We start from the raw sequence: 18,487 nt of genomic DNA, 5'->3' as shown, positions 1-18,487 counted from the left end.
CCACCCACCTCATCATCCTGTCAATAATATTAAGCACCATAAACAAAATCAAACATGGAGCCCCAAACTATATCCAGACCCAAAGGAAAAATTGATATAATTTTAACTTTAAAGTAACATATTAATTTAATGTTTGTAGATGATCCATGAATAATTCCCTTATTCCCCTCTCTCTCTCTTCTGGTCTCACTTTCAAATGCAACATGAACACATCAATGTTTGTGAACTGTAATGGTGAAGCATCGGCGCCGTGGAAGGTGATTTAAAACACATCAGCCATTCAATTTTAATGAACAATGCCACGCCATAAAAATATAAAATACAACTCAGCTAAACTTAACACCGTTTGAGAGCACTTAACAGTTAGGGTAAAATTGGCTCATTTTTACAAAAAATATGACCCAATTGAGACCGAAAAAAAAACGATGACCCATTTGAGATTCCCATATAAATACGTGGACCATCCGAGGGTTTAAACCTTAATGAAACTTACACTAGTGCAAAAACAACGTATAACGTCACGCGTTTAACGTCGAACCACTAAATAGCCAACGTTAAAAATGACAGGTAACATTTTTGTAAATAAATGCAATTATTAAACGTCGTTTATAATTGTAATTCGACGTAAAAGGATATAAAACGTCGAATGTTTTAGCATTAGACGTCAAAAGGTTAGTGAATTCAATAAAAATTTGAGCGGGAGATTGAAAATTCATTCACTTTATCTTAGCGCGCCAGACCCTCTTCTCTTCTCAAACTTTTCTGGAACGAAGTTTGACGACCATCACAGGTAATCTTTCTTTCATTTGATACAAATGCATGTTAATTAACTAATTTATGTATGATTTTCGTTTGTTTTAACCGATTATTTTCGTGTTCTTATCCTTCATAGATGCATTCTGTTTTCTCTTTCACGGGTGACGACACTTTATTCCGATGAACCCACCTTTTGAAGGTTAGTTTTCGTTTTCATTTTGAAGAACTTATTTGTTAAACTTGTTTGTTGTTTTTTTTTAAACTTGTTTATGGTTGTTGTTTGGTTGAACTTGTTTGTTGTTGTTGTTTGGTTGAACTTGTTTGTTGTTGTTTGATTGAACTTGTTTGTTGTTGGTTATTGTTGTTTGTTATTGATCAAAGTTCATGCTTTATAAAATATCAAAAACTTGAAATTTGTTGTTTTTCTGCTTTCAGATCTCGTAGAGTTGTTAAAAAGAATCACAATTAATTTAAAAAAATAAAAAAAAATTTATTAACGTCGTATATTGACAAAGTTCGACGTCAATTTAACGTCTCCTGATATGACGTCGTTTGCGAATTCGCCGTTAAAAGCCCAAAATATTCGACGTTGTTCGCGATTTTTGTACTAGTGTTATTGGAATTTCTATTAAAAAATTTCATTGTGTTTTATTTTTGCTTTAGTATTATGTTGTTTAATTTTTTATCGTTAATAGTCATTATTTTTTATTTTCTCACTTTAATCCTTTTTACTACAAGAAATATATCATACTACAAGATAAAATTTACTGATAGAAAAAAAAAATTGACAGTAAAATAGAATTTGCTAACAAAAAAGAAAATCTTTTGATAAAATAGAAATTACAAAAGTATTTGCTAGATAAATAGAATTTGTATATAAGTTTTTGGATTTCAACGATGTTATTTTCATTAATAATGAATTTGTTAAGCAATATATGATGAATATAACTTGTCATACATTCTATGGTACTATCCCATTAATGGACCAAATTGATCCCCAAAGGAATAAATGTTGGAAACGAGAAGATGAAATAACATTCATACTTTCCCACTAACAAAAGGTAAAAAAAATGAAAAACTAAATATTCAATAAAGAAATACTTTTTAATAAAAACTCAATTAAAAATGTCCATTTTTATAATAATATATATATATATATATATATACTTAAAACTTAATTAACCCTTATATATAAAACACTATATATATAAGTGGAACACAACACCTAATTTGCATCCAAGCATTTGTAGGAAGAGTAAATTATTTACATGGCAACCTTAAGAGTGTTTGTTGTGTTGGTTCTCTTTATTCTGAATATTCATCACTCTCATTCTGAAAAGAGCACATGTCCATCAGAAAATGAGCAACCCATGTTCATATTTGGAGACTCTCTGTATGATTCTGGAAACAATAACTACATTCCCACCTCCCCAATTTTCCAAGGCAACTTCCCTCCATATGGAGAAACTTTCTTCAACTATCCCACTGGAAGACTGTCTGATGGACGTTTGATCACAGATTTTATTGGTATCCTTTCTTACTCTCTATTTCAATCCATGTTATTTTATTTTGTTTTATCAGACAAAGTAAAACTCTTAGGTTAACTTTTCGGATAATAATATTTTGATACGGTTATTCATTTTCACACTCAAATAATACGTTCTGAGTTTTATTAATAGTTTTATTCAGCCAATCATATTATATCATTTTATAAATTTATGACATGATATTGTGTAAAATAAATGTATTCTAATTTTTTTTATCTTAATTTGCTGAGTCCATGCATATGTTTGCAGCTGACTATGCAGAGCTTTCACATATTTCTCGGTTATTCTTGGACCCTAGACGGCTTAATTCATATACTAATGGAGTCAACTTTGCATCTGCTGGAGCTGGAGCTTTGCCTGAAACTAATCCAGGATTGGTATTCCTTTCCCTGATTTCTAAAATTCTCCATTAAAGTGTTATACTGTCAAAAAACATGTTAAATATGTCCCCAAATTTGGACTTAGAATTGAAAGTCATTCATGTTTAAAACTTTAATGCATTTTGATTTTTTAAGTTTTAAAAATTAATAAATATAATCTTTTTAATCCAACCATGTTAAATTGATGACGTTTGAGGTTTTTATACCATTTTAACACATTTTGATTCAAATGTCAGTCTAAAATACGATTTAACAAGCTCAAAAAATTAATATCACAAAGTTAAGAAAACTATATTCCTTCATTTTTTTAAATTTGAGGTCAAAATGTATCAAATTCTAACACAGAGACTAATTTCAATCATACATCTAAGTTTAAGAAGTAAAAACATGTTTAACTTAATAGAAAAATGATAAAGTGATATACTTTACTTCAATTGTCTGTGTATGTTTCTTATAATGCATTTCAATTACTTGGATGTTATAGGTGATTGACATGAGAACTCAAGGATTGTACTTTACGAGAGTTAGCAGGCAATTGAGGCAACAACTTGGAGAACTCAAAGCTAGAAGATTGTTGTCCACAGCTGTTTATCTTTTTTCCATTGGATCCAATGACTATGCATCCCCTTTCTATACAAACCCCATGAATGTCACTGTTCCATACCCTCCAAGAAATTTTGTAGATTTCGTCATTGGCAACATTACAACAGTGATCAAAGTATATTTTAATATTTTTCCTAACCATTGCACTAACATTTCTCTCTCATAATTACAAACTTACTGTAAAAACCCTTCAGATGAGGATGCTGACCACGGATGAGCTTAGTGACCACCTCTAATTGAGGATTCTTCTCTTTAAATATTGGAAACTAAGATTCCATAAATTCCCTATTCAAATATTTAAAGCTAAATTGAGAATCCACTATTCAAAGTAGTAGGAAAACATGAAAATTATACTTGTTCATATCATTTCTAGTTCCGATAAAATTTCAGTAATAGTACAAATAAGAGGGAGAAATATGGTTATCAAGAAGTATAGTTCATTTTGAACTTTTTTCTAATTTAATTGTTAAAAGGATATTAATAGCATGAAGTCAGTAATCACAGCAAATGTGGCAAAACAAAAATGGTAAGACTAAGATATTTGTACAATAACCAAACAAGCAAGAACAACTTGTTAATTGTAATTCATAAAATTATCCCTCGCAACATAGAATGTTGATGATAGGAAACAACAGGAATAAATAATGAAATAAGAAGAAAAGGGAATGCAAAAAGGATCATTGATTCTATTTTGTTGAAATCAAGGCAAATACAGAAGGAACATATCTGATTGGCCCTCTTCCAATCCTAGGTAGGAACATATCTGATTTGTCCTCTTCCAACCCTGTTGATCGTCCTTCTGCTGTTTTATACTCTCCAATAGCCTTCTTGAGCAAAGAAACATGAAACACAGGGTGTATTTTCGAATTTGGTGGTAACTACAACCGATAAGCTATTTCTTCAACACCCTTTCAATGACTTCAAAAGGTCCTTAGCACCTTACGCTAAGCTTAGGACTGACGCAAGATATAACAAAATGTTGTCTGTGAGGTTTCAGTTTAAGAAACACCATGTCCCCTATCTCAAAACTTCTCTCTTGTTGGTGTTTGTTCGTCTGTGTCTTCATACGATTCTGGGAACACATCAAATGTCCTTTCAACTGACAAATGACTTCATCTCTATCAATTAGTTCATGTTGAATCGCCTCTACTTTCACCTCTCCTCTTAACTCTGGAATAATTCTTGGAGGAGGCCTGCCATAAACTGCCTCGAAGTGTGTAGTCCCTATAAATTCATGGTAAGTGGTGTTAAACCACAATTCTGCCCACGACAGCCAATGAATCTAGACTTTCGATTGATCAGTGATGAAACAATGAAGGTATGTCTCCAAGCATTGATTGGTCACTTCTGTTTGACCATCTGTCTATATGGGTGATATGCTGAAATCATCCTTAACTTGGTTCCCTGCTGCCTGAAACATTCTCTCCAAACGCACCTATAAACGTTAGGTCTCTATCACTTACCACTGACTTAGGTACCCCATGTAAACGAACCACTTCTCTGATAAAAATCTCAGCAATACTCTTAGTAGTATATGGATGTTTTATTGGAATGAAATGACTATATTTTGTAAGTCTGTCAACCACCACCAATATAGTATCAAAACCCTTTGATTTTGGCAATCTTGTAATAAAGTCTAAGCTTATGTCTTCCCTGTTTCGGAATTGGCATCAACTGTAACAATCCTCCTGGAACAATAGTTACATATTTTTGACATTGACATGTGTCACACTCTTGAACAAATTTCATGATATCCTCCTTTATTCCCTTCAAGTATAAGTTCATTGTAGGCTTCTTATAGGTCCAGTATAAGCCAGCATGTCCTGATTGGGGAGACACATGCAACTCTTTCAAGAATTTGGGGATCCAAGGTGATTGAGACGAAATAACTAACATGTCTTTATACTGCAATACACCTTGTTGATAACTGAATCATGCATACTTACCCTCAACTCTTCCCTCTTTTGGTGTTGTAATGATCCCCAACAACTCCCATCCTTATGCACCTCATCAATTATCCATGATAATCCATTCATATTGGCTTAGTGACAAATTTTCTTAACTCTAGAACATCCTTACTTCAAGACAGGCCATCGGCACCTTTGTTTTCATAACCCAACTTATAAACTATTTCGAAGTTATACCCCAATAATTTTGCCACCCAAATCTATTGTTTTCCATTGCGATACGTTGTTGCAAAAGTTGTTTGAGGCTTCTCTGATCAGAAAAAGCCTTAAATTTTTGCCAAAGAAAATATAACCTCCAAAATTGGATGAATAGAGCTACAACCATCAACTATTTGTCATTCGCTGACTTGGACATATTTCTAAGGCTTAAAGCCTTGTTGTAGTAAGCAATAGGTTGTTTGTCCTGCATCAAAATGGTCCCAACACCAGTTATATGTCTAAGTTATGAGAATTATTAAGTTGTGGTTTCATATGTATGTCAGTGGGGACAAGTTTTACATAGAAAATTTATTCTTTTTGAAAAGCTGATGGATATTTGAGTTGGTTAAAGTAAGTCATATAAATTGTTAGATTTTTTGAACCGGTTGGACTGAGCAAGTTAGACTATTAATTGATTGAGTAATGTATTACTGAGCCATGTTGATTGATTAGTAACGTGGTAAATGAATTATGATGATAATATATTATAGGTTTAATTGCTTCCTTTGTCCCCAGTTTGGTTGAATTGTGTCAAATTCATCCTCATTTTTAAAAAAGTTTCATTGTCATCCTCACGTGGTGTAAAAGTGTCAATTGAATCCAAACATAGAAAAAATTTGTGTCAATGTAGTCATCTCCGTTAAATACACACTAACGGTGTTAAGTGGCTGATTATTTGGCACTAGAGAATTAAAACGTGGCAAAAGAGAGGTTTACGTGGATGCCCTAAGTGGGAAGTACCTCAATGAGGTTATAAGTGACAGATGCGTGGTGGGAGTTGATGGTGTTGGTTGTCTTCTTCTTCGTTAGGGTTTGATGTTTTGTGTTGGCAGTAGCTTGGTGAGTTTATTGTTCTTCCTCCCTCTACTTCTTCCTCCCTCTTTGGGTGTTTGTTGAGAAATGGTTGTTCTTCGGTTTGGAGTTGGTTGAAGAAGTGTTGGTACTGTGTGGATTGGGGTTGGGTGAGAAAGCTTGGTTGTGAGGTTGTGCTTCAAACTGCACATTGAATATAACAGCAGAATTTGTGCTTCAAACTGCACATTGTGCTCCAAATACCCCACGAACAATGCGAAAAACGCTTCCAAATCACCAAAAGCGTTCTGCTTTCAAAAGCCCCAATTGCGATTTTTCACCCTTCCTCAACTCAGAAACACTCTATCTCAAATATCTCAAATGCCCTAATTAGTTTTCGTTCACAAATCCCTAAATGAATTCTGATTTTAATTTCCCCAATTCAATAACCTATTTCCATGTAGCCTAATTTTAATTTCATTAACACGTCATTGCCACTACTGTCACTCATTTGCCACGTTTTAATTCTCTAGTGCCAAATAATCAACCACTTAACACAGTTAGTCTGTATTTAACGGAGATGACTACATTGACACAAATTTTTCTTATGTTTAGATTCAATTGACACTTTTACACCATGTGAGGACGAAAATGAAACTTTTTTAAAAATGAGGATGAATTTGACACAATTCAACCAAACTGAGGACTAAGGAAACAATTAAACCTATATTATATGAAAAGTTGAATGAGTAATTTAGAAAATAAAAGTTTTATTAAGATTGAAGAAGAATAAGTTGTGCCTCTATCTACGAAAGAGAGAAAGAGAAAAAGAATGTGAAATCAGAAAATGAGGAAGACGAAACTCTTACTGTGCGCCTGTGAAAGATGAAGCAAAAATATGATGAAAAATTAAATACGAAGACGAAGCTGTGCCTGCGAAACTCTTATCGTATTATATTTTCATTGTGTCAACAAAGTGTATGTATATAAGCTTGGTGTAATAAGGTTTAATAAGGTTTACGCATGAAATTTCTTCTTATGTTGTTTTTGTTCAATTTTTCAATATGATCTTAATTTTATTTTTTTTAATCAAGTTTTAATTTTTGTTAATTTTTATTTAATTCATTTTTTATAATATTGTTTAAATAGTTAATAGTATATGAATATTGTATATCAAGTATCAATTCATGATTTTTTTTTCTATTCTTAATAATTTTTTTATATCTTTTATTTTTCTAATTTTAAATCAAATATTCTCTTCAGTATCGTGATATTAATAATGTCATGTGACAATATCTATGTTACAGAGTTAACATCCGTGTTACAAGATTAGTGTCACGATGTTATGTTAATCGTAATTTACATTAATTTTATTTAATTCAGTCCTAATTTTCTTTAATTTTTTTCTTCTTCCAAACTTCAACTTAATCATTTAAAAATAAAAAATAAATTTAATATTGTCATGTGATTTTTAATATTTCTAAAATTATTTTTATCATATTTTAAACAAACTCTAACTATATTATTAGAATATAATTATTAGAGTTGGTTTAGAAATAACTCTAGAAATATTAACTTATAAAAATGTAAATTTTAATAAAAATATTAATATAACCTTATATAAAAATTAAATTTGATCAAAATTTAAAAGAGACAAAATTATTTTATTTTAAAAAAATTGAGACTAAATTAAAGAAAATGAACAAAAATTAAAACTAAATTGAATATAAAAGATGACACGTAATACTTTAACACATGACACAAATACTTTTACATTACACTGCTATTTTCTTAATTAAAAAAATCCATGTGATATACACTATTCACATATTATTAATTATTTAAATAATGTTACAAAAATTTAATTAATAAAAGAAAAATAAAAATTGAGAATTGATAAAGAAAAACAAAAACTACCATTGAAAAAACCAAACAGAGGAAAAGTAGGATTTAAACCTAAAGTTTATATATGAAATGGGATTGCACATTATAGTTATAAGCATAATAACATAGTACAAGCAACACACATGTTTTTATTGGGTTAAGAACAGTCCTCTTTGGGCTTTAATAGTTTGAGAAATAGAGGTCATTTCTCCCTCCCTGTACCTCCATAATTTCATTATAATTTTTATTTAGATTTCCATAATGCACAATTAGAAAAAAATTTCGAAATGTATCAGAATACAAACTTTGTATTTTGAATTATACAATTTAAAGTACAAAACTTTATATTATAAAATGCATAATATTTATATTTTTTTATTGAGCATTTTGAAATATAAAATAAAAAATATATTTAAAAAAAGTAGAAAGTCAATGTGAATAAAAAGGAGTGGGAGAGAGCATGTAATAGAGAATGATGGAGGAGGAAAAGGAGATAAAGAGAAGAAAATAAAGATAAATAAGTCATTTCACAAGTTTATGAAAGTGCAAGATAAAATTAGGGAGGTGCGAGGAAAAATGTGACTCCTCTAGACTGTATCATCCAAAGTTTGGCCCAAATCAGTACAAGTTGTAGAAAATAAAACTCAAAATTAATAAAAATTGAAAATAAATTAATGATATATAGTTTAACTCCAATTTTAAATGACTATATTAAGAATTTAAATCCAATTAAAAATTAAAAAAAAATATAATTAAAAATTTATGTATATATTTATAATAGAGGAAAATTTTATAAAATTTAAATAATTTTCTATCCAACCTTGATTTTAACCATCAACATATAATTAAACACCTTATGTATTTATTCTTATAATTATTTGACACAATACACACAACATAAATACATGAACACGGACAAATACTCACACGAACCATCTATATATAAATTTTCATAAAATATACATAAATTTTCATAAAAGGTATATTACAAGAGTAATATACAATAAAATAGAAAACATTTTTCTATTAAATATATTATACAATTAAATATATGAATAATGTCAAAAATTATTTATTATAAGTCACATCAAATAAATAAAGAGTTATTGTATCATAAATACAAGTTCTAGCAGACTTTGATCTCTAACCAGTATTTACACTATTACATTCTTAGTAATTACTGTTAACATATTCAAAACATCATTTAATATCACATATATTCAACGATCACATGTTATAAAAGTTATTTTAAGTGACATAATCTCCCTTATATGAAATTTAAATATAAATATATATATATATATATATATATATATATGTATATTATTGCTATTTTATTTAAATTAATATTTATATTAAAATTTTAAACCAACTATAAAAGAATTTTTTATCTAGATTTTTATACACACATTTTTCTAAATCAGGACTAGTGACGCATACTGAAATTAAAAAAGTACAATCATAAATATTTTAAAATTTAAAAAAATAGAATTAGGATATGGTTCATTTATTTCTTGTAATAAATACATTTGGCTCTAAATATATAAAAGTTTATTTAGTTAATAAAAATATATGTAAATGATTATAAATGTTATTAAATTTATTAAATAAATTTAAGTTTCATTTAAAAAAATTAAGAATTTTGAAGTATTATATTATTAGTTCATATTTTTATATGATTAAAAATCATTTATTTAAAAGAAATTCAATAATATCATTAAAGTTGGTTTAAAAATAATTTTAAAAATATTTAATAAAAAATATCAATATAATATTTATAAAAAATAAATTTAGTTCTATTTTGAAAATGAATGATATTACTTATTTTAAAAAAAAATTGGAATTAAATTGAATAAAAAATAAATATGAGGTTAAATTGAATAATGACATGATTATAACACAAACTTATAACGCTAATATTAACATGTCACATAATACTGATTTGACATGTAAATAAAAACTAAAATACATATCGAAAAAATTAAAACAAAAAAACTACTTATTTATACGTAACATATCTATAACGATGATAGTATTAATCTAATGGAAACTACTTAATTAAACAATTTTTCAAGAAATGAAACTCAATTAAAATAAAACAAAAAAAAATGAAACCAAAAGTAAGGTGTTAAAGTGATTTGTTATGACCAATAGTCACCATTTATTTCCATTACCATTGCCAAATCTCACTTTATTTATTCTTACATATAAATTGTCAACCAAAATGAAGTCTAGAAATTTCCAATTCATAAAATCATAACAACAAATCCCAATCCAAAAAGTAGGGCATGCAAAGCCTGGTTGACTCCTTAACAAGTATACTAAATCCTTAAAAATAGTAAAATGAAAGTCCAAATATCAATTTTTTTTTCAAGGATTTAGGCTTGTTTGTTTAATCATGATTATTTATTAATTCTAACGATAATAAATGTCATTGATTGATTTATGGTAAAAGAAATTCATTTTGAACAATATAAAAGTTATAAAGTGATTTGATAAAAGTTTTACTAGGATTGAATTTTATGAATCAAAATAATGCAATAATTTACATAATATATCTTTATCTCACTTTAAAAATTTACATCAAAAGCACACTAGTCCAAATTCTTTAGTAGTAAGTTATAAATCTATATGTCACATCACTAATTCCTTAGTCAAGTTAACATACTATTTGAATTAAGTTTAGATGTCTAGAATGACCAAGAGATATTGAGTTCATTCCTATAATCAAATCTTTTGGATGTTTTATCTATGTCTAAGTTCCAAATCATTTTCCAATTATTAGATACTTTTAAATTGTATTATATTCCAACATATAAATCAATATTTTTTATCAATATTTAAAATATACATGTAATTTTTAATTTAACATTTTTTTGCGATTTTATTCGTCTTATATTTGTATTATTTATATTAATAAATGAGTTAGTTAACTTTTTACTGGTCCAAAATTCACCAGTGTATAAATATATATATTGATGATATTTATATCGAGGAATATATTTAAAAGTAATGGTTGATATTTCCGTTAATGGATGTAAGCCAGACGATAATTCAATGAATGTAATTATGATTAATATATGTTCCGGTAATTATGACTAAAGTTATTAATAATATGATTTATACAAATCAGTGATAAAAAGACATGTATACTAAAAGTAAATTATTAAATATTTACAAATTAAAGAATGAAAAATGTGTATCAATACATTAATTAAATGCGATGGATTTTAAATGGCCTGTAAGTTTCCTTAAAAGAAAGTATTAATTGCTTTAAAATATTGACTTAATCTTTTTCTTTATTTCAAAATTTCTTTTAATTGTTATCTATTAAAATATCGAGTTTTGTACCAAATTGTTTAACTTAGGTTAAAGACAATTAAAAGCTATCATTAGTATGTTAAAATGAATTAATTTAAATATGTGTATATATGTTGTAACGTTGTCAAATTATAACTTCAATTATCTGTGTATGTTTCTTATAATGTATTTCAATTTATTGGATGTTACAGGTGATTAACCTGAGAACTCAAGGATTGTACTTTACGAGAGTTAGCAAGCAATTGAGGCAGCAATTTGGAGAACACAAAGCCAAGAGATTGTTGTCCACAGCTGTTTATCTTTTTTCCATTGCATCCAATGACTATGCATCCCCTTTCATTAAAAACCCCATGAATGTCACTCTTCCATACTCTCCAGAAAAATTTGTAGATTTCGTCATTGGCAACATTACAACAGTGATCAAAGTAGATTTTAATCTTTGTCCGAACAATTGCACTAACATTTCTCTCTCTCATAATTATTCTTCGTTCTCATATGTTTCTAATTTTAAGAAATGATATTTTATGCAGGGAATTTACAATGAAGGTGGAAGAAAATTTGCGTTTCTAAATGTTGCTCCTCTGAGTTGTGCTCCGTTACTAAGGACATTCGTGAATGGAACAACTGTAGAAGCATGTCTTCAAGCACAACCTTCTGCTCTTGCAAGACTACACAATATTGTTCTTTCCAGATCTTTTCAAAACCTAGAAAAACAACTGAGCGGATTCAAATACTCAATTTTTAACTTCTATGATGCAATTCTGGAATTGGTCAAGTACCCTTCAAAATATGGTATATAAATGTCCTTAATTTGTATATATATCACAGTTTTTGTTAAAAAAACAAGAAGCGAAAAGCTTCATATTTATTGCAATGTAACCATTGTCTCCATTTTTTTTGTTGGTAAGGTTTCAGAGAGGGGAGTGTGGCTTGTTGTGGAGGTGGACCCTACAGAGGAGATTATAGTTGTGGAGGGAAAAGGGGTATCGAAGAATTTGAATTATGCAGTGATCCTGGTGAGAATGTGTTCTTTGATTCTCTTCATCCATCTGAGAAAGCTGCTGAACATTTCGCTCAGCTAATGTGGAATGGTAACAGAGATGTGATTGAGTCTTACAATCTGAAGCAGTTGTTCAACTTTTAATAAATAATTCTACGTAAATTTAGTCCTTTGCAGAATAAAACAAAAATCATTGCTGAATGTAGCATGATTGAATAGATATATGGTTATTGTAATAGTATGGTAAAAGTAAATGTTACAACTCTTTTAATAATCAATTAGAGCTAAGAATGTAATAAGGAATAACATTTCTGAATGTACTTTTAATCTGTGAAACAAGCTTGGTTCTCTTTGATATGATAAAGAAAACACGACTGTGATCAATTTTCAAACACGCATTCATGAGACATGTAGTTGTTTGCGAATTTATATGATTCAGTTTCCTTAAAGAAAATTTACTGTGATTTAGTTAAAACTCGTAAAATGAATTGAGTCTAACTTTTAGAAAACTAATCTTAAATTAAATAATTTATGTAAATGTTTTCATTTTTAAATTAAATTAGAAAGTTGAACAAAATATAATTATAAAGTTGCCTTGATTCAAAGTCATTCTAAACTCCAATTTCAACTTTTGGGCATGAAACCAATATTTTATTTTATTTTTTGTATTTTTTTCCCACTTCCAATATATATATATATGAATAACAAAAATGAATAACAAAAACACTTGCAAGCTGGCTAACAAATTTTGTATCAGCTGGGGCTGGTGCTCTTATTGAAACAAAAATATTATTCTGTTGTTTTAAGAAAATTACAACAACGAAAAGAGTTACAACTTTAATTTTTACATTATCATTAATTTTAAACATAATTTATAATTAAAACTTTGTTCCATCTTATGCATCTAAGTTTGATTTTAAAAAAATTGCATTAAACAATGGAATGGTCCATCTTTTTCTATTAAGTTCCATTCTTGTTTTTACAAATGAAACCCCGAAGCATTTTCTCCGTTCACTTCATCCATCTTCATAAAAGATTTTAAAGGGAACGTACAAACACATGGACAAACAGGTTTTTATTTGGTTTTGGATTAATTTCGGGAATTTTACGCCAAATAACATTATAACTTAAATCTCTTTTCAACAAAAAAATATCTAAGTATAAATTATTTCACCTCAAACACACGTGTGCTGCATATACTATTCACAGGTCCAAAAGTAAGTTTTGATTTGGTTGGGGCTTGGGGAAATAAGTTGTTCACTTTGTAGAATCACTTTTCAATTAAAGACAATATTCTTTCAATTTAAACTAAAATTCATTATACAAAATTAAGACGATTCAAAATCAAATTTCCAATCAGTTGATACAAACGCACTTAAAAGACAAGAATCAGCTACAAAGTTTCAATTACCAGAAGATTTATTTATTTAGCATTTATTTGTTATAGTTACTCACTGCTGCCAACGTGAAAATCTTGTATCCAAAAGTGGTCTTTTTAAAAAGTAAACATTCCATCATTTGGCCTAATAGCCTATTGTAACATTCCCTCTACTAAAACATAGCAGAGCTTTATAGGGAACAAAAAATCACTTTTGTCATGCTTTTTTCTATCTCGCTAATCTCAACACGGGGAAGCAAACAACATAACCACAAAAAAGGTATATGAACTATTGACTGGAAATGGCGCCAGATAGATAAAATTAGAACTTACTCTCACCAGTTCACAAACTGACTAAGTCACCGGAAGAGAAGGAAAATCTTGTCAAATACACCAAGGGTAACTTTCTCATATACCTAGTTCTTAATATTTCACAGCAGTTGTCCACGTACCTTGCACACTAGGGTGTTTGGTTACATCTCTTGACCTCAATTTCACTACCTTTCTGCCCAATGCATTCCTTAGTCTGGTTGCATGCAAAAGTATGTCTTCTGGATCCATATTCTTCACACATATCACTCGCTGGTTTTTGTTCTCTGCATTTCATTAGAGAATCACCAATCACAACAAAAGCATTTTCCAACTTGGTGGAGTAGGCTACATGGAACAACCGAACCATTACATCCTAATGAATCATAGCAAATGATAAACCATTTAATATAAATTCTTTTAAATGTTGCCCCTATAGTCTTTTGTTAGATTTTATCAATCTCTAAATATTGAACAACCTTCCATCTAATCCAATTTCCTTATTTCCCATATGCCAAACTACATAAGGCAAGACTATAACATTTTTTCCAATATAGGTGCTGCTCCAACTTTTTTCTCTAGTACATTTTTATCCCATATTGTCTTGTGTATCCACTCATACAGTGTAACAATCTCATCTTCGCAAATTTGAGCATAAATTTCTTATTGCCTTTATACAGTCCCAATATTCAATATCCCATACAAATTGCATTAGAGAATTATCAATAAACCTATGGAAAAGAAAGTAGTTACACAGTCACAGGTAAGCACAACAAACTTACTGTAAAAACCCTTCAGATGAGGATGCTGACCGCGGATGAGCTCAGTGACCACCTCTATTTGAGGATTCTTCTCTTTAAATATGGGCAACTGAGACTCCATAAATGCCCTACTCAAATATTTAAAACTAAATTGAGAATCCACTATTCAAAGCAGTATGAAAACATGAAAATTATACTCGTTAATATCATTCTAGTTCCAATAAAATTTCAGTAATAGTGCAAAGGAGATAAGACGGAGAAATATGGTTATCAAGAAGTAGAGTAGATTTGAACTTTTTTCTAATTTAATTGTTAAAAGGATATTAGTCGCATGAAGTCAGTAATCACAGCCAATGTGACAAAACAAAAAATAGTAAGACTAAGATATTTGTACAATCACCAAACAAGCAAGAATAACTTGTTGATTGTAATTCATAAAATTATCCCTCGCAACATAGAATGTTGATGCCAAATATAAAGTTCAGTTAAAACTATCATGTATGTAGGGTTTTAGACTCAAAGAAGCAGAATGAAAGAATGCAAACCCTTAAACTTTACCGCAAGCAAACATCAAAGAACAAAGATTAAGTCTGCAGTAGGAAAAACATAACCAAATAAGATAGGACGTCTATTTCAAAGAATACAAGCCTGATTTGGACCTCATTATTATTATTAGAAATTTACAAGCAAATTATGCGAGCCAGCAACAGATTTCAGTTGCAAAGTCCTGAGAGGAATTTCAAATATCCATCTAGTAACAAAAAATCACATGTCATTTATGAACTATTCCACTCCATCCCTTCAAAACATAGAAACATCATCTCAGAGATTAAATGCAATTTTACAAATATAGGCAGAAATCCAGTAGTTCACTGTCGCCAAGAACATAAATATGAATATAAGATACACAAGAATTGAAGATATGACAAAATTGTTTGTACCTTATACCTCTGCTACTTCCACCCCAGTTGCAGTAACTAACAATCAGTTTGTGAAGTTGCCAAACCCCTCGCAAAGCCATATGAACCTAAAAAGGGTTGACAAAAAGGCTTCTGAGAAATATGACGTGAATGAGTGGACTGAAACAAAAACTACACACACAGAAATAGCAATCTGCTGGGAGTGCCAGTGTATAACAACGAAATGAAGGAAAATTAGCTGCAATTTTGCAAACATGGGCCTTTAGAAAAATAAATAGCAAGAACAAATAGTTTCACCAGTGTGCAGTAGAATGAACTGCACTACAGGGAATCAATGTTTAAACCCAACGCGCGCACGCACACATACAGCATAGTTAAAATTCCAAAATTGACTACACAATTGAACAAGCCATACAACAAGCAGCAAAGAATTAGGAAAAATCAGCATTCAGAAACTGATTTTCACTACAACACTCGAATATTCTTTCACAGATATCAACCGAGTTCAACAAAGAGTTCAATTCCATAGATGCATCCCTTAAATCAAATAAATAATCAAATATGCATATTCACTCACCTGCGCACAACACACTTCAGAAGTAGCGACAAATTCTTGGGAGCTCTGTTCCTTTCTCTGCTTCAGCAATGTGACAAGGGTTTTTCTTTACTTTCCCCGGCTCCAAAACGCTGCCGTCTAGGTAATTTTTCCTTGACTGGAATGTTTCTGTTTTTAATTTTTTTTCATTTCCATCCATTTAGTTAACTAATTGTGTCCGTTTAATATCCTGGAAAGGAAAAAAAAAAAATACAATTTTAGTATAGGTAGAATGTATGCGTGTATTCATAGACAAATTTAGTTTTGGTTATTATAATTTTAAATTAATAAACTAATCCTAGAACTTTTTTTAAAAATATGTCAATTTAATCAATTTTTAATTTTCCAAAATTAATTTTTTTATTAAATATTAATTTTAAGTATTATTAGAAATTAGTTTATTGTGGAAATTTAATTTTTAAGTATAATTACAATGGAAAAAAAGTTTTAAGTATAACTATTGTGAAAAATAAATTTTTAAATATATTAGTCCTATATTTATTAATTAGAATTAGAATTTTTAAGTATAATTATTGTAAAAAATATTTTTTATTTAATAAAACCAAAAAATTATAGTTAACGTTTTATAAATATGAAAAATAATTTAAACAATACTTAAATGGGAAAGGCTTATGTATTTTAAAATTAAAGAGACCGAAAAATGAATTAGAAAAAGTTAAAAATTAAACCTTGAAAAGAGACTAAATATATTTTATCAAATATAGAGCTATTGAGTTGTGTTTATTGTAAACAATGTAATGTGTAATTAAGTAATATAAAGAGGTTTTGACTTTTTGTATAAAAATGAAATCATTATGGTTAGAGATAGATTATAAACAATACGAAATTATAATAAATAAGAAAAAAAACAATCTTTAAGTCAAATTTTTAAATTGAGATAGATTTATGTTTCATTATCATTATTAGAATTATATATAATATTATAAATTTTTATCAATTAAAAGTAAGATCAAATTATATATATATATATATATATATATATATATATATATATATATAATAAATTTTACAAAAATAAGTTAGATTTATAATTATTTTAGTATGATAAAAAAAAATTAAAATTAATTATCTATATGTTCCTACCATATCTACTAGTCTTACAATAAAATTGTGATGGCCAAAAGAATAAAATAATAGTTTGTCCCATAAAGGGTTGTGTTTGTAACTTATAAGCATAAAGAACATAAGAAGAAAATCATAAGCATCACAAAAAAACACTCCACGTGGAGCACATTGCACAAGTTCCTTTCTCCATCTATTTATATATACACGTATCCTCACAACAGTTTTTTTTTTTTTTATAATTTTCAATCATATATCTAATAATCAGGACCACATATATGGAGGGGTCCATCTTCATGTAATCACTGCTCTTAAATATAATAAATAAAAAAATTAATACACTCAACCATAAATGAATATAGAAGCTTGTTCAACTATAAATTAAATAAATTACAACTAACAGAACAAAGATAATTTGAAGGAAGTCCCCAAATAAGAAAAAGAAAACTTTTCTTCTCAATTGCTTAAATACTACTTATCACTTCATCTCACTAGGCTAATCTATATAAAATATTGACATTATTTTTAATTTAAATTTTTAAAATAATCAATTTATATATTCTTAATTATAAAGTGATTAACTATTTTATTTTTGTGATATAAAACTCAGATTCATACTTATTTTTTAATTTAAAAACTTGAAAACTCTAATAAGACAACAACAAATAAAATAAAAGATATATTTTGACACTAATTTTTTTACAACATTTTAATAAAGTATGTGTGTTATTTTTTCATTAATTTATTATTATGTTAACATATTTTAAACTCAATGAAAAAATAATGAGTATATTAATTATCAAAATATCAATATGTTATAAAAAAATCTATATTAACTTATTATTTTCCTAAAAAAAACAAACAAACAAAAGGTCGGCGGCTAACTCATAAAATGTTAAAAACTGTTCACTAATGTTTGTGGCTATTTATATGAGACCACTTACTTGTATGCAGTGGTTGGATTTGCTTCAACAAATTTAAGATTTCAAATTA

At 28.5% G+C, this 18,487-nt stretch overlaps 2 protein-coding genes across 2 annotated transcripts; one reads left to right on the top strand and one right to left on the bottom strand.

Moving 5' to 3' along the window:
- Positions 1-2,024: 2,024 nt before the first annotated feature.
- On the top strand, positions 2,025-12,592 carry LOC108346412 (GDSL lipase). The gene is made up of 5 exons (XM_052868635.1): positions 2,025-2,283; positions 2,553-2,680; positions 3,168-3,401; positions 11,979-12,240; positions 12,357-12,592. The coding sequence occupies exons 1-5, from the start codon at positions 2,025-2,027 to the stop codon at positions 12,590-12,592; spliced, it is 1,119 nt and encodes a 372-aa protein (XP_052724595.1).
- A 1,343-nt stretch (positions 12,593-13,935) lies between these two features.
- LOC108347007 (54S ribosomal protein L51, mitochondrial) lies at positions 13,936-16,549 on the bottom strand. The gene is made up of 4 exons (XM_017586098.2): positions 16,394-16,549; positions 15,838-15,923; positions 14,918-15,024; positions 13,936-14,422 (listed from the first exon to the last, which is right to left on the bottom strand). The coding sequence occupies exons 2-4, from the start codon at positions 15,915-15,917 to the stop codon at positions 14,250-14,252; spliced, it is 360 nt and encodes a 119-aa protein (XP_017441587.1). The 5' UTR covers positions 15,918-15,923; positions 16,394-16,549; the 3' UTR covers positions 13,936-14,249.
- Positions 16,550-18,487: the final 1,938 nt, after the last annotated feature.

This window comes from Vigna angularis, chromosome 9 (genome assembly GCF_016808095.1).
Source record: "Vigna angularis cultivar LongXiaoDou No.4 chromosome 9, ASM1680809v1, whole genome shotgun sequence".
Taxonomy (NCBI): Eukaryota; Viridiplantae; Streptophyta; class Magnoliopsida; order Fabales; family Fabaceae; genus Vigna; species Vigna angularis.
This window is presented reverse-complemented; position numbering and strand designations above follow the sequence as displayed.

Excerpts from the sequence above, each read along its gene's own strand:
- LOC108347007 (XM_017586098.2), bottom strand. The coding sequence starts at position 15,917 with ATGGCTTTGCGAGGGGTTTGGCAACTTCACAAACTGATTGTTAGTTAC. Across the intron at positions 15,025-15,837 it reads GGAAGTAGCAGAGGTATAAG|GGCATTTATGGAGTCTCAGT; the intron begins GTACAAACAATT and ends ATATTTGAGTAG. Across the intron at positions 14,423-14,917 it reads TCATCTGAAGGGTTTTTACA|AGAACAAAAACCAGCGAGTG; the intron begins GTAAGTTTGTTG and ends AATGAAATGCAG.
- LOC108346412 (XM_052868635.1), top strand. The coding sequence starts at position 2,025 with ATGGCAACCTTAAGAGTGTTTGTTGTGTTGGTTCTCTTTATTCTGAAT. Across the intron at positions 3,402-11,978 it reads ACATTACAACAGTGATCAAA|GGAATTTACAATGAAGGTGG; the intron begins GTATATTTTAAT and ends TATTTTATGCAG. Across the intron at positions 12,241-12,356 it reads CAAGTACCCTTCAAAATATG|GTTTCAGAGAGGGGAGTGTG; the intron begins GTATATAAATGT and ends TTTGTTGGTAAG.